The sequence below is a fragment of the Mustela lutreola genome, chromosome 15 (genome assembly GCF_030435805.1).
Source record: "Mustela lutreola isolate mMusLut2 chromosome 15, mMusLut2.pri, whole genome shotgun sequence".
NCBI classification, from domain to species: domain Eukaryota; kingdom Metazoa; phylum Chordata; class Mammalia; order Carnivora; family Mustelidae; genus Mustela; species Mustela lutreola.
Window position 1 is genome coordinate 14,392,843 of NC_081304.1, and position 14,740 is coordinate 14,407,582.

The 14,740-nt window shown below is 45.2% G+C and overlaps 1 protein-coding gene across 3 annotated transcripts in view; it reads left to right on the forward strand.

Annotated features, from left to right (window-relative positions):
* Positions 1–14,740, forward strand: part of TEX2 (testis expressed 2) — a 104,824-nt gene that overhangs the window by 33,938 nt on the left and 56,146 nt on the right. For 2 of the 3 annotated variants that reach the window (XM_059147273.1, XM_059147276.1), the window contains exon 2: positions 11,360–13,025. In XM_059147273.1, coding sequence (XP_059003256.1) covers positions 11,385–13,025 — 1,641 coding nt within the window. In that variant the 5' untranslated portion in view covers positions 11,360–11,384. Of the gene's footprint in view, positions 1–9,815; positions 10,020–11,359; positions 13,026–14,740 lie in introns of all 3 variants that reach the window. The other variant, XM_059147274.1, reaches the window with a different exon arrangement.

Below are 14,740 nucleotides of genomic sequence, written 5' to 3' on the forward strand. Positions count from 1 at the left end.
TCAAATTTCTATCAAAGGAATGAGTAATTGGATGATAGTGTATCTATATTACGTAAAGAAAATGTGTGTGTGTATGTATACTTATCAATTTACTATATAGGCGTTCGAAAAAGTTCAAGAAATAGTGAGGGTTGCCTGGATGGCTCAGTAACTTACACATCTGCCTTCGGCTCAGGTCATGATCTTGGATGGAGCTCCGAATCGGCCTCCCTGACCTGCGGGGAGGCTGCTTCTCCCTTTCCTTCTGCCTACCCCCCACCCAACTCTCTGTCTCAAATAAATAAACGAAATCTTAAAAAATAGTAGGTGAAAAACAAACTGCAAAGCAGTATGTGTAATATGATCTCATTTAAGACTAAAAAACAGCTTTATGTGTTTGTGTGTATTTATAAATACAAAAGGACAGGGAGGAAGGGTACTTTTTTTTTTTTTTTTTTTAAGGAAAGATACATTCCAAGCAGTTGATTTGAGGGGAGCAGTTTTGGAAGGTTTTTACAATGAGTTTGAAACTGGTTTTTGTTGTTGTTGTTTGTATTTTTTTTAACTGGAGTGCAAATGTATAGATGCTATGTAACCGTATATTTTCACTTCTAAAACCTCATTTATTGAGGAAATAATCAGAGACAGTCAAAGGTTGCATATAGGATCATAATGCATTGTAGAGTTGTTTGTGATAGCAACAAATTCCAAGTAGTATCTTGTGTTGAAACAGTTATGTTATGGAATAGTCAATTTTAGGTAACTATTTAAAATCATGTGTAGAAGAATCTCTTGTTGACTTGAGGAAATACTTAAAAGCACAGTTAACATCTAGGGAATGCTTGCTTTGTACCAAAGATCATGCTCAGTGCTTTATATAAATTGTTCTATTTAATCTGAAGTCTTTTACCATTCCCATTTTACAGATGGAGAAACAGAGGCTTGGCTAGTGTAAATAACTCGCCTGAGGGTCAGACTCCTCCCAGGCTGGTGGAACTGAAGCCAAAGGCCTCACTGATACCCATATGCTAGATCACTTCACTGTGTAATCTTGTGTATAAAAACATTGCAGGCATTCATATGGTGTGACTCATTTTATAAAAATGAATCTTTCTGTGCCTTAGTTTTCTTTTGGGTAACTTATGGGAGATGGGCTAGTACAATTTTATATTCCAAAGATCATGATTTCATTTTAAAGATTGACATCCATTTACATGTAATTTTTTTTCCAGATTATGAAAATATTTGGAAATACTTAGATCTAGAAAATAAAAATTACTGATAAGCTCAACTGACAGTGCTGCCCGCCTCCCTCTGGTTTTGGCTGGTGTATGTGTGGAATGAACCTTACTATTTTTTTAAGATTTATTTAATTTATTTATTAGAGCACATGCAAGCAGAGGGAGGAACAGAGGGAGAGGGACAAGCTTAGGCTCCATCTTACAGCCTTGAGATCATGACCTGAGCTGAAATCAAGAGTCGGACGCCTAACCGACTAAGCCACCCAGGTGTCCCTGGAAAGAACATTATTGAGGAATGTACTGCAAAATTAGTTTCTAAAAAGTTCTTACCAATTTTGTTCCAACCATTAGTGCAATAGTGGGTTTCTATCAATGTGCCCTTGACAACATCATACATTATATTTTAATGATGGGATGTTGGCATTTGATGACCCAGATTGTTTCACTGATTTGTTTCCCAGCTGATATTTTTAGTAAGTTGAACTTTTTTTGTGTATTGGCCTTTTGAACTTTTGGGTGAATTGCCTGTTTATGTTATCTATTGATGATGTATCAGGAATTATCTATTGATGATACCTGCCTAAACTTGATCATTTAAGACTTAAGAAAGACTATCAGGAAGTCCTTATAAGGGGAAGTTTCAATCTCAGGTAGAATGCATTTTTCTTACAAGGATGAATTGGTGGTCTGTGGTTAAAACGTGATTTCTTAACCACTTGGGATTTATTTGACTTTAAAATTTAAGAAATGAGGAGCGCTTGGGTGGCTCAGTCGGTTAAGCATCTGCTTTTGGCTCAGGTTATGATCCTGGGTTCCTGAGATCGAGCCCCTTGGCCGGCTCCCTGCTCAGTGGGGAGTCTGCTTCTCCCTCTGCCTCTGCCCCCTCCCTGCTCCTGCTCTCTCTTGCTCTCATGCTCTCTCAAATAAATAAAATCTTAAAAAAAAAAAATAATAAAAATAAAATTTAAGGAATGATTGGTGAAAGGTACACGGCATTTCTTTGTACTACTTTTGCAACTTACTGCAAGCCTCTGATTATTTCAAAATAAAGTTTTAAAAAGTTCAGGTTATGGTAAAAGTCAGGGTCCCTCCTGTTAGTACTTGTTGAAGGCCTTGATCATTCTGACTGGTAGAGCTGGTGGGTGTGGGAGGCAGCAACATTTGACAACAGATCCAACGCCAAACAAGGGCAAGGAACATTGCCTTTTTTGTTTTTTGTTTTTTGTAACTTGAAAATAATTTCAAAATTTAAAATGGTTGCAAAAATAAAAACTGAATAAGGAGCACTATGTACTCTTTCCCAGATGTGCCTTTTGTTAACATTTGACCCCGTGAACATCAGCAGTTGAAACAGCTGAACCATGTTTATGTGGTGACCACAGCCACTAACCACTCTTCTTACCCTCCTTCCAGATTTCTAACACTGGTCTCCTGGGTTCCAGGCAGGAACTCACCTGAGCAAAAGCATCTACACCCAGTTTTCAGATATCTTAAGAACCTACAGGGGTTCTGTTTCCTAAGATTTAAATATAAATCCAAACACTTTAAAAGCTTTGAACAGTTGGTTCCCTGCCCCTCAACTCGGAGGTTAACCTTCCTCCCCTGCCCCCCAGCAGAGCCCCTCAGCTGTAGCTGACCCAGCTGTTTAGCTGCTTCTTGTTTCCGACTTGTTCCCATCTCAGGGGCTAAGGTTTCACATCTGCAATTTTCTTTTCATGTCTAGGCCATAGACCTGATTTTTCTGCTTAAAAAAAAAATTCATTTCCAGACTTCTTTACTTGATTAGCACCAACTGATCTGGGCCTACCTGTTCTAAGTTTCTGTTTTACTTGAGTGTCTTTTTGCTTTCACGTCGATGTCCTACACGATTCCATCTGTTGGCTCCTTGAGTTCCCCTCTGTGGATAGCAGCGGTGTTATCCTCTTTCTGCCTCCATAGGCCTCATGTGGTTGTGCTGGAGGCATCACCTGGTTTTGAAGGAGTTCTTATGAACTGAACTTGGATTCCATTATCGGAACTAGCTAGCAGTCTATAAAGCAAAATCCTAACTGTGTCGCTGCATTTGAACACCTTTTTCCTCCCAGGTGGGCCTTCTCTGTGGCAGGTGAAAAGGTCCAGGCATTGGCGAAGAGGGTGACCACAGTAAGCCTGTGGTCGAGGCGCAGGACCCTGCTGGGTTGGAAGAGACTTTGGGGTGTGCGTCTTAGAACCTGAAAACTAATGGGAAAGGCGTTCTCAGTTTCTGACAGTCAGAGTGCCTTGGGAAGGCTCCCTGTGCTGAAAGTACTTTCTTTCCTCTTTCATTTCTTTTTTTAGATGAAACTTAAGGCCAGAGCTAGTTCATTATCTATAATGTCAATATTGATTTTTGTTTGCGAGGTGGAGTATTAACAGATTAGAATGGCTGGCCATTCTCAGCTGCTTCATTGAATTTCAATGAATCAAGAGACAGCTATTCGGGTGCACTTGAAATTTTTAGACTAAGTCAGACCTTCCTGTGATGGTTGGTTTGACCAGATTCAGCTGTTTTCTCTACACCATCAAGGCAGAAAAATAGTCTTAAGGCCTCTTCCCTACTTTTTATAAAACCAAATCCTATTTTTAAAAAAGCACAGATAAGGGGTATTAAGCCATCCTCCGCCACACAATGCAGCTTGCCTCTTTTCCCCTTCCAGGAGAAGTTTTTGAATTAAAAGTATTGACTGACACAGCCCAGGCTAGCAGACGGTACTCACACATCATACGTCCAAGTGCAGGCTTGTTCAGAGGCAGCAAATACCCAACAGGCTGAATCTTACAAAGACAAAGCATTTTAATAATGATCTTGAAGGATTAGTGATGCTTCTGAAAAATGAGGCATATTCCAGACAGGCTTGCCTCCTAAGATCTGCTCTATTACTGTGCCCATGTTATCTGGAGACTAGCTGAGTTTTTAATCAAAATTGTTCTTTTTGGGACCCCTGGGTGTCTCAGTCGGTTAAGCGTCTGCCTTCAGCTCAAGTTATGATCCCAGAATCTGGGGATTGAGCCCCACATTGGGCTCCCTGCTTCTCCCTCTCCCTCTGCTGATCCCCTTGCTTGTGCTCTCTCTCTCTCTCTCTCTCTCTCTCAAAAAAATAAATAAAATCTTTTAAAAAATGGTTTTCTTCCTTGCTTCCCTCCTCCTCTTTTTCCCTCCTCCAGTGCTTTCTCTAATCTAGTATATGATTTAGAAATTAATAGTAATGATAATAATAATGGTCACATCATTTTTTAAAAAGACTTACTTTAGAGAGAGAGTGTGTATGTGTGCGCGTGCGTGTGCGCATGTGAATGGGGGCAGGGACACAGGGAGAGAGAGAGAGAATCCCAAGCAGACTCCTTGCTGACCTTGGGGCCTGATGGGGCTCAGTCTCAGGAGCCTGAGATCATGATCTGAGCCGAAATCCAGAGTTGGACTCTCAACTGACTGAGCCACCCAGGCACCCCTCACTATTTGTTTTAATGTGGAAGGACCAAGTAGATGAATTGCTGGTCAGTGAGTGACCTGGAAGGAACTGTGTTCTCTTTTTATGGCCCTGTAGGATGCCAGGATTAAATTGTTTCAAAGACAGCTAGAAGTAAGAAGGACAATTTTTATTAGAAAATTAGCTCCCCGCCCCGAAAAGAAAATCACCAGAATTCAGGAAGGTTATTACATCTGAGTTAATAAATGCCAACATTGAGTCTTGAAATAGCTTTTCATTTTTCATTATATAGTCTGATTTATTGTTGATTGGTTTTTCATGGCCTAATTAATGCTGATAACCTTTTTGAGTGACTAGAAATAAAATAAATTTCATGGATGTTTCATATCCTAACCTTGACTGTACTGTTTGAGAGCCTCCTGGACTTCACGACAGGGAGGGCAGTTGGCTCCTGGCTTCCTGTTTAAGGTCTTTGTTTTTTATGAGTTCAGGTTAGATGGGAGCTGAGCCATTGATTTATTCCTTGTTTTAGACTGGATAGAATCGAATCCAGCATAAATGCTAGGGAGAGAAGCCCTCCTTTGAAGCTTTCTCAGTCTTATTTATTCTTTTTTTTTTTTTTTTTTTTTTTGACAGACAGAGATCTACAAGTAGGCAGAGAGGCAGGCAGAGAGAGAGGAAGGAAAGCAGGCTCCTCTGCTGAGCAGGGAGCCAGATGCCAGGCTCGATCCCAGGACCCTGGGATCATGACCTGAGCCGAAAGCAGAGGCTTTAACCCACTGAGCCACCCAGGCGCCCCTTATTTATTTAGAGAGTGAGTACAAGCCCGTGCCTAAGGAGGGGGAGAGGCAGACAGAGAGGGAGAAAGAATCTTAAGCAGGCTCCTCTCTCTCAGTGCGGGCGGAGCCCTATCTGGGGTTCGATCTCACAACCCTGAGATCATGACCTGAGCCAAAATCAAGTGTCAGATGCTTAATGGTCTGAGGCACCCAGACGCCCCTTATTTATTTATAGAGAGAGGAGGCTTTCTCAGTCTTAATGAGAACAGTGACCATCTTTACAAGGCATAGGAACTTTAAAGGAGAATTGCAGTCAGGATCTTAGGAAAGACAGGTCAAGCAGAACAGTTTGTAATGTCCTTTTTCCCTGAAACATACCCAACCAAGGCTAAGGTTCAGGGAGCATTGGGTTCCAAATAGCTTTTTTTTTTTTTTTTTTTTTTTTTTACTTCCCAGAAGTATGGGAGCATAAATACAATTGCATTTGTTACCTTAGAATGTAACCACATGGTAAAAGCTGAAGAACAGTATGAACTTTATGAGTAGAATTGTTTTCATTGGCATGATAAGGAGTTCCAAGTATTTTAGTATTTCATTGTAAAGTTTTGAATGAATATTTTTTTTTTTAAAGATTTTATTTATTTATTTGACAGAGATCACAAGTAGGCATAGAGGCAGGCAGAGAGAGAGATAGGAGGAAGCAGGTTCCCTGCTGAGCAGAGCACCCGATGTGGGACTCGATCCCAGGACCCTGAGATCATGACCTGAGCCGAAGGCAGTGGCTTAACCCACTGAGCCACCCAGGCACCCTGAATGAATATTTTTAAAAATATTTTTTAGTTTGAATTTATGCCAAAACATACACAGCGTAAAATTTACTGTCTTCACGGTTTTTGGGTGAGTGATGTTAAGTATATCCCCCTTGTTATGCAAGCAAGCTCCAGAACTTTTTTATCATACGAAACTGAAAACCTGTACCCACTAAACAGCAACTCCCCATTTCCCTCTCCCCCAGCCCCCAGTAACTGCCATTCTGTGTTCTTTTTATTGGAATTTGTCTACTCGAGGTACCTCAGGTAAGTGGAATCATTCGGTGTTTGTCTTTCTGTGACTGGTGTACTTTGCTTAGTGTGATGTCCTCAAAGTTCTCAGAGCCTAAAGGGGCCTGTTGGTCTGTCGTTCACTTGCTGCTGAGTGGATGTAGCCTTCTTGGGTTCTAGTTCATTGTGGTAAGTTCTTCAGTTAGTGCTCTACCTCGGTCAGCCCGGAACTTCGATTTCTGCTCAGGAGATCGTGAAAATGAAAGCTCCAGTTTGCCAGGAATCATCCAGTGCTCTAAGGGCTAGCCTGGCTTCTCCAGAGCTCTTCTCTGGGTTCCCGTGGGCCTTAGCCTCAGCCTGGTTTTTCCTTTCCCAATTGTTAAAGCTTGAGTGCTTCTAGAAGATTCTTTTTTCTTTTTAATAGCAAATTCAGTGTTAATTGTTTGCAGCAGAATGGTGAGCCTGATGATAGGCCTTGCCTTCCTAGACACCAGACCTCTAGCTTCAGTTTATCAATGTTGCCTCTGCTACCCCCCTCCATTCTGGGGCTGGATGTGGTTAATCTTTAGCCCCATTTTGCTCACAACCAAATCAGACTTTTGTTCAGACTCACCTCTGGCAGGAAATCCTCCTCTTTGGCAACATGAGCTAGAGGCCCTCCCCTCGTAGGACTCAGGAGTCAGGGTCAGAGCCCAGAGTCCTGTGATCTGCTGATGGCTTTGGATGAAGGAGACCTGTTGGGAAAGAAATTTCCTTTCTGGCCTTATACTTTCTGAGGGCTTGATAAGGTTGTCTCCTTTTCTGGAGCCCGGTTATAATTGAGTTGAAGTAGCGGGCAGGAGCTAGTTATTTTTTAAGATCCTGGATTGTCAGGTGGATGATGAGATGACTTTTAATTTCTCTGCACAGCTGGTCACAGGCTGGTGGCTGCAAACTGAGCTTTTAGCTCCTGGGAGAGCTGTCCCTAAACGTCGGTGAAGGAGCGCAGAGGGCGGGTACCAAGTCCAAGACAAAGCAGTCATAAAGAACCTGTGTGACATGCCCGAGGAGGCAGCCTGCTTGGTGAAAAGGGCATCAGGACATCAGTGTCAAAAAGCCGTGTCTAACTGTCTCTCCCTTCCCCCTTCTGAGTCAGTGCCATGGCCTTGGACAAACCATGTTATCTTCCTGGGCAGCAGTCAGGTGCTCTTTTCTCTTGACCTTGGTCGTCCTGCAGGGCTGTGACTGAGAGGGTCTGTTTTGCAGGCCCCAGCAGCCAGCCATTGGGAGGACCGAGCGGAGGCAGTGACCACTTGAAGGGTTGTCCGGAACCCAAACCATTGTCTCTGATTCCACGACATTCCATTACCCAGCAATGTTGGTCCTAGAAGCAGCTTTTCTTCGGTCTCATCTCCTCATTTTTCAGATGAGCAAACAGGGCCCCAAGATTTTCTTGTGTTTAAACAGTAGTAGTGCTGCTGTGGCCTCACAGGGCTTGTTTTATCCATATTTTATCAGGTGAAACTGAAAAGAACTGATAAAATACAAACATAAAAATAAGCATTGAAAAAACCCACAAATTGGGCGCCTGGGTGGCTCAGTGGGTTAAGCCGCTGCCTTCGGCTCAGGTCATGATCTCAGGGTCCTGAGATCGAGTCCCGCATCGGGCTCTCTGCTCCGCAGGGAGCCTGCTTCCCTCTCTCTCTCTCTCTCTCTGCCTGCCTCTCCATCTACTTGTGATTTCTCTCTGTCAAATAAATAAATAAAATCTTTAAAAAAAAAAAAAAAGAAAAGAAAAAGAAAAAACCCACAAACTGGTGAAATAGAGCCAAGGCTTTGGTCAGCAGGGATGTGGGGGAGTTTACATTGGGTCCCTGAGGCTACCACCTGAGCCTTGGAGAAAGGCTGGGGGGTAAGCCAGATTGCCCGCCCTTAGTGGGCTTCCTGGCAGCCAGCTCTGCATGGGGTCCAGCTTGGGCCCTATTGGCTGACACAGGCCGTGAGATAGTCTGATCAGAGATGAGCAGAGGTGCTTTCAAGTCGCAAGTCAGGGGACCTGACCGTGTGGAGGAGGACTGGGCAAGTAGGCCCCTGGGGGTGGCCCTTCCTGGGCAGGTGCTTGCTCATGGTACCACAGGCTCCTGGATACACTGTTCTCTCCCTTTGGCTGCTGCCTGGCCCTGACTTTGCCCGCGGATTCCCAGGCATCCTCGACTACACTAAGGCCTCTCTCCACTCTTGCCTTGCTCCCAGAGGACTGACTCACACTGTTCAGCACCCAAGTTAGGCTCTGTCTTTACCCCTGTGCCCACAGTCATTTTAACATGTAGCCATTGCTGCCAAGGATGCAGACTCCGAGCAGCAGAGCCTTACAGGTCATCCTTTATGTTATTAAAGCAATTTAAAGATTTTATTTATTTATTTGAGAGAGAGAGAGAGAGAGAATGAGCAGGAGGAGGAGAGGGAGAGAGAATTTCAAGCAGACCCTTCACTGAGTGGGGAGCCCAACAGAGAGTTCGATCTCACGACCCTGAGATCACAACCTGAGTCGAAGTGTAGGATGCTTAACCGATTGAGCCACCTAGGTGCCCCATTATTAAAGCAATTTCAGTGAAGCTTATCTTTCAGCCTACTGAGAATTATCAAGTATCAAACTTTTCAAATTACCTCTATAATTTTCTTCTTAAATTACTCTTATAAAACTAGGTGACAGTTAAATGAGAAGAAAACGTGTGTTGGGCTTGGTATTTTTCTCCTTACTAAGCTTACAAACCTGTTGGTTTAAAGATAACTGGAGAGGATTGTTCTGGACCTGAGGCGTGTGTTTTCAACTTGCCATCAGCTCCTGGATTTAAATTGCTTTCTCTGTCCATAAAGATCATTTTCTTTTCCTGAATCTGTTGGGGATAGGAGAACCTGAGGGTCGTGGTAAGCATGGACAAAACTCGGTTGGAAAGTTTCTACGAATGTAATTTCTCTTAAGCATTGATGCTAAAAATGTGTAGTTTCAGATGTGTCCATGTTGCGACCGTGCTCTTGAATGGCCGTTCTTGTCATCATTAGGGTATTTTCTGTTCTCATGACACAGGATCACTGCCCCCCAACACCCCCCACCATGGATTTACTTTTTCTCTCGTTGGTAGTATCAGGTACCCGCATTTTGCACATGAATATTTGACAGAAGACTCAAATATACGAGTTCTTCAAACTAAAGAAACACAACACGCAACGTGACATTGATCGTCTATCCTAGATTATTTGTCGAAGTGTGTTATGTTGGGTTGTATTCAACCATCTATAATCGTGTAGGACTTTAGATTTGGAAAGAACTCTTGATCCTCCATTTTACAGATGAAGATTCTGAGAACCAGAGAAGTTGTGGCTTGTTCCGGGTCCCACAGAGTCAGCTGCAAAAGGAGCAGGTCCCAGGAGCCCTATTTGTGTGCCCGCATGTATATACCAGCAGCCCCCAGGGCTGCCCTTCCGCTCCCCATGATGCTGCTCTTGTGCTGCTGGTCTCCCACTGCTCCCCAGCGCCCGCCCACCCTCCTGGAGGTAAAGGCCCATCTGGCAGAACACATCAAGCCCATGCTCATCTTTACACCTTTTTGCTTCTTTCTGATCATGCTCCTTCCGCCACAACCTGCCCATCCACTCATAATTTTAATTTATTAAAATTTTAAGTAGGTTCCATGCCCCGTGTGGGGCCTGAACTCACAGCCCTGAGATTCAGAGTCACATGCTCTACTGATGGAGGCAGCCAGGCACCCCATACCCATCCGAAAAGGCTGAGCAGGTGACCTACTTCCCACACTGCTCTTACCCTCCTCAGAACATTTGAGGTTCATTCCTCAAGTGTGTTTTAGCTCCTTTGATATGGTCTCTTTCCGGATTGTGGTGTTAATTTGCATTTTGTAGGCTCTGTCATGGTGAGTGGTGTCCAGGAAACGGGCCTTTAACGAATAGGGGGAGAGGTAATGTACTAGATACCACAGGGTCAGCTTGGTGTCTTCTGTTGTGCCGCACAGCTTTTCAAGTGTCTGTCTTCTTCCCAGCTGGCTGCTGAGCTCCAGAAGGGCAGAAAGCATAGCTCCCATGTTTTTCACTGCAGCTCTTAACAGAGTTCTTGGCTGGTGGTAGATTATAGCATTGAGACTTAACTTTTGTGCCCTCTGAATCTTGGGTTTAGTTTAAAATACATTTCCTTTGTCCTGAAGCTCCAGAATATGACCTTGTCTTCATGGCTACCCAAGTACTCTGCCATCTGGGGAACAAAGAAGCCAACAGTTGATCGCAATCCATTTAGAGATTTCCCTTTCCACCCTTGGAGACTTGGCTGCTCCTTTGCCGTGGCAAGATAGTATGAGTCCTGGTGGGAGAAGCAAGCCAAATAATTGTTAGGATTGCTGGGAAAATAGCAATGGAAGCAATGATCCTCCTGGGTTGGCTTTTTATAGCTAGAAAACAGTGGTGACATTTTTGTTCCAAGATCATCAAAATCCCCAGGCTGCTGCTTTCTAGCCTGTTGGCTTTCTGAAATGACTCTGGTGACATCTATTGTGCAGGTATTTCAAGGGTTGAGATAGGGAAAGGCTGGTAGAAATGAGCCAGTTAGGAGGGAGGAAACAATTACTCCGCTGTTGTGAAGTCAGACAGATCGCAGGGCCTCTGTAATACCGGTTTGTAGCTTGCTCATAAAAGAGAATGCCTAACTGGGATTTATCTGGTGAAAATTAAACCATCAAACCCGCTCGGGTGAAAAAGAGTGGCCATCTGCCAAGTAAAATCATAATCACCATTTGGAAGGGAGCTTCATCTGCGCTCCCGTGTGCACACGACAGCCCCTCCTTGGAGAAACGGCTCCCTGACTTCTGGTTTCCTTGCTGTTTCCACAGAGCCTGAGCCCTCGTGAAGCCGGCGATGACAAGTCTGAATGGTCGCCATGCCGAGAAGACCACTGACATGCCAAAACCATCTGCCCCCAGAGTGCACGTGCAGAGGTCCGTGTCCCGAGACACTATCGCCATTCACTTCTCGGCGTCCGGCGAGGAGGAGGAGGAAGAGGAGGAGGAGTTCAGGGAGTACCTTGAGGAGGCGCTGGACGACCAAAGCATTGTGACGGCGCTCGAAGCCAAGGAAGACCTTTACCTTGAAACCCAGGGTGGCCATGACTCCGCTGGCCCTGCCGGCCAGCCCATCGTGGCAGATGGCCTGTGCGTGTCCCCTGCCATTCTGCCCGTCTCCGAGAACACGGTAAAGCTGTTGGAGACCCCTGCTCCGGCAGTGCAAGTATTAAGCACAGTGCCATCGGCTCTGTCCCCAGGGTCGTCTTCGTTGGGGCCCTTAGCTAGCTCTCCCAGTGTGTCTTCCCTTTCCGAGCAGAAAATCAGCTCTTCCTCCCCATTGTCCTCTCCTTCCAAGTCTCCTAGCCTGTCCTCCAGTGCCTCGTCCTCCACCCTGTCCGGTACCAGACGCTTCATGAGCCATGCGAAGTCCCAGTCAACCGAGGTGGAGCCAAAAGAATTCCCACAGCCCTCGAGGCGCAGGCACTTGGTGAAGACTTTAGTGAAGTCTCTGTCCACAGACACCTCCCGGCAGGAGTCAGATGCCGTGTCCTATAAGCCCCCTGACTCCAAGCTCAACCTGCCCCTGTTCAAGCCGTTCACACAGCCACGAAACACAGGCGGAGACTCCAAAACCGCCCCCTCTTCCCCGCTGACTTCTCCCTCCGATACGCGCTCCTTTTTCAAAGTGCCCGAGATGGAGGCTAAAATCGAGGACACGAAGCGACGCCTTTCAGAAGTCATCTATGAGCCTTTTCAGCTCCTCAGTAAAATCATGGGGGAAGAAAGTGGCAGCCACAGGCCCAAAGCCTTATCTTCAAGTGCTTCGGAGCTCTCCAGTCTGTCCAGCCTGAACGGTCACCTGGAAAGCGGTAACAACTACAGCATCAAGGAGGAGGACGGTGACTCGGAGGGGGACGGCTGCGGCGGTGACCCCAGCGCCCCCACGGGCGACCACCCCAGGGCCTCCAGTGAGCCCCCAAGAGAGGCGGAGCCCAAGAGTAGTTCCCAGGGGGGCGGCCTGAAGGACTTAGGCCTGAAGACGAGCTCACTAGTTCTTGAGAAATGCTCCTTGTCTGCCTTAGTGAGCAAGGAAGATGAGGAGTTCTGCGAGCTGTACTCAGAGGACTTCGATTTGGAAGCAGAGGCCGAGAGCACAGTCGACAAGCTCCCGGAGAGCCCTCTCAAGCCTGCGGTGCTGGCGGGGGACGGTCCGGCCCTTGACAGTGAGGACGAGGCCCAGTCGGCCGTGCAGCACCCGGAGTTACCCGTGAAGACACTGGGCTTCTTGATAATGTGCGTGTATGGGTACCTCGTCCTCCCTTTTCCCCATTACGTGAACGGACTCCTCCTGGGAATTGGTCTTGGATTCATGACTGCAGTTTGCATGATTTGGTTTTTTACACCACCAAGTGCTCATAAATATCACAGGTTACATAAAAACCGACAACACTGGAACACGAGGTCTCTGGATATCCAAGAACCGGAAATGCTAAAGGTGAGTCCCTGCCGGGGCGGAGTGCACATGCTCTCTCCGGGATGGCCGGAGTTTAGATCCAGCTTCGTTTTTCTAGTCGATGGTCACGGGTTTTCACACAAGCTGTGTGTCTTAGGCTTTGGGGTCTCTCTTCGTTCTCCGGGCATGCGAGAGCCTTCTCTGGTAAACCTCATTCTAGATCCGGTGCTAGCAGCTCAGCGACCTTCTCAAGATCTCTGTTGCACTGGAGAGCAGCATTTGCATGCGGTTCGTATTTCGGTCTCTCTCGAAATTTCCTGGGATTTGCGACTTGCTGAGGATTTGTTATAGCTGAGTCTGCCAGGATTGCATATTCTTGACACCCTGGAGAAGGGTTCGGCACTCCTGGAATGCCAGCGAAGGAAAGGAGGAAGAGAAGGCAAGTCGATGTCCGTGGTTGGCAGCTACGGGCACACCTCTTGCCTTCGTGCACAGTGAGATGCGGGCTGGAGAAGGGACCTCACATCTCCAGGCTGTGACGGTCTCGGGATCTGGGCCCCCTGACGGCTGCTCGGGTGATCTTTTAGGGTGCGGGAAGAAAATAGGAGAACTTCCATTCACATTTGTTTTTGTATATTTAAAAAGCTGCTGTGTTTTTTGTATGTTTCAGAATATACAAGATATAAACATACAGTTGTAGCTTATATAGCTTGTAAGTCATAGGCTCATATACGCTTTTATATATATATATATTTTTTAATTGTGGTAAGATACAAATGGCATACAATTTACCATCTTAACCATTGTACGTGTACAGTTCAGTGGCATTAAGTACATCCCCATTCTTATGGCCTCATCACCACCATCTGTCCCCGTAGCTCTTTTCATCTTGTACCCCAGAAGCCGTCTACGTATTAAACGGTAACTCCTCATTTCTTCCCTCCCTCCAGGCCTTAGCAAACCATAGTTCCACTTGGTCCTTTAGATTCTGTCATATGAGTAGAATCAGACAGTATTTGTCCCTTGGGGCCTGGCTTATTTTACTTAGCGTAATCACAATTAGTCAGAATTTGCTTTTAAGACCAAATACCATTCGGTTGTGTGCATGTACTCCCATTTTCCTTATCCATTCATCCAGCCGCGGACACTTGGGTTGTTTCCCCGTTTTAGTTATGCTGAATAATGCTGTGACCGTGGGTGTATAGATGGCTCTTTGAGCTCTTGTTTTCAGTTCTTTTGGGTACACACCCCAAAGTGGGACTGTTGGATCTGATGGTAATTCTGTTTCAGACTTTTCGAGGAGCTGCCGTCCTGCTTTCCACAGCGGCTGTACCATTTCACCTTCCTACCCGCAGAGCACAGGGCTCTAATTTCTTCATAGCCTTGCCAGCGCTTTTTTGGCGGGTTTGTTAGTTTGTAGTATTTTGGTAGTTCAAAGCTGGTTTCATTTCTCTGTTAATAGGTTTTTTTTCTCCCCTCTGTTTAAATAAGAATGCTTTAATAAATGGCAGCCCGTCTTTCTACTGCAAAAAAAAAAAAAAAAAAAAAGAAAAGAAAACCAAAAAACAAAAGCAAAAAAGCAAAACAAGGGGAGGAAGAAAGCTAAGGGTCCAAAACATTGTTTGTTTTCTAGTTTCATAAACTTTTTATCTTATTCAAAGTAAATACACAGACAATATTTTAAAAACATAGGAAACCCAAAGAAAAAATTTATTTATTTTTATCACACTAGTGGGAAGGGATTAACAATTTTGTTA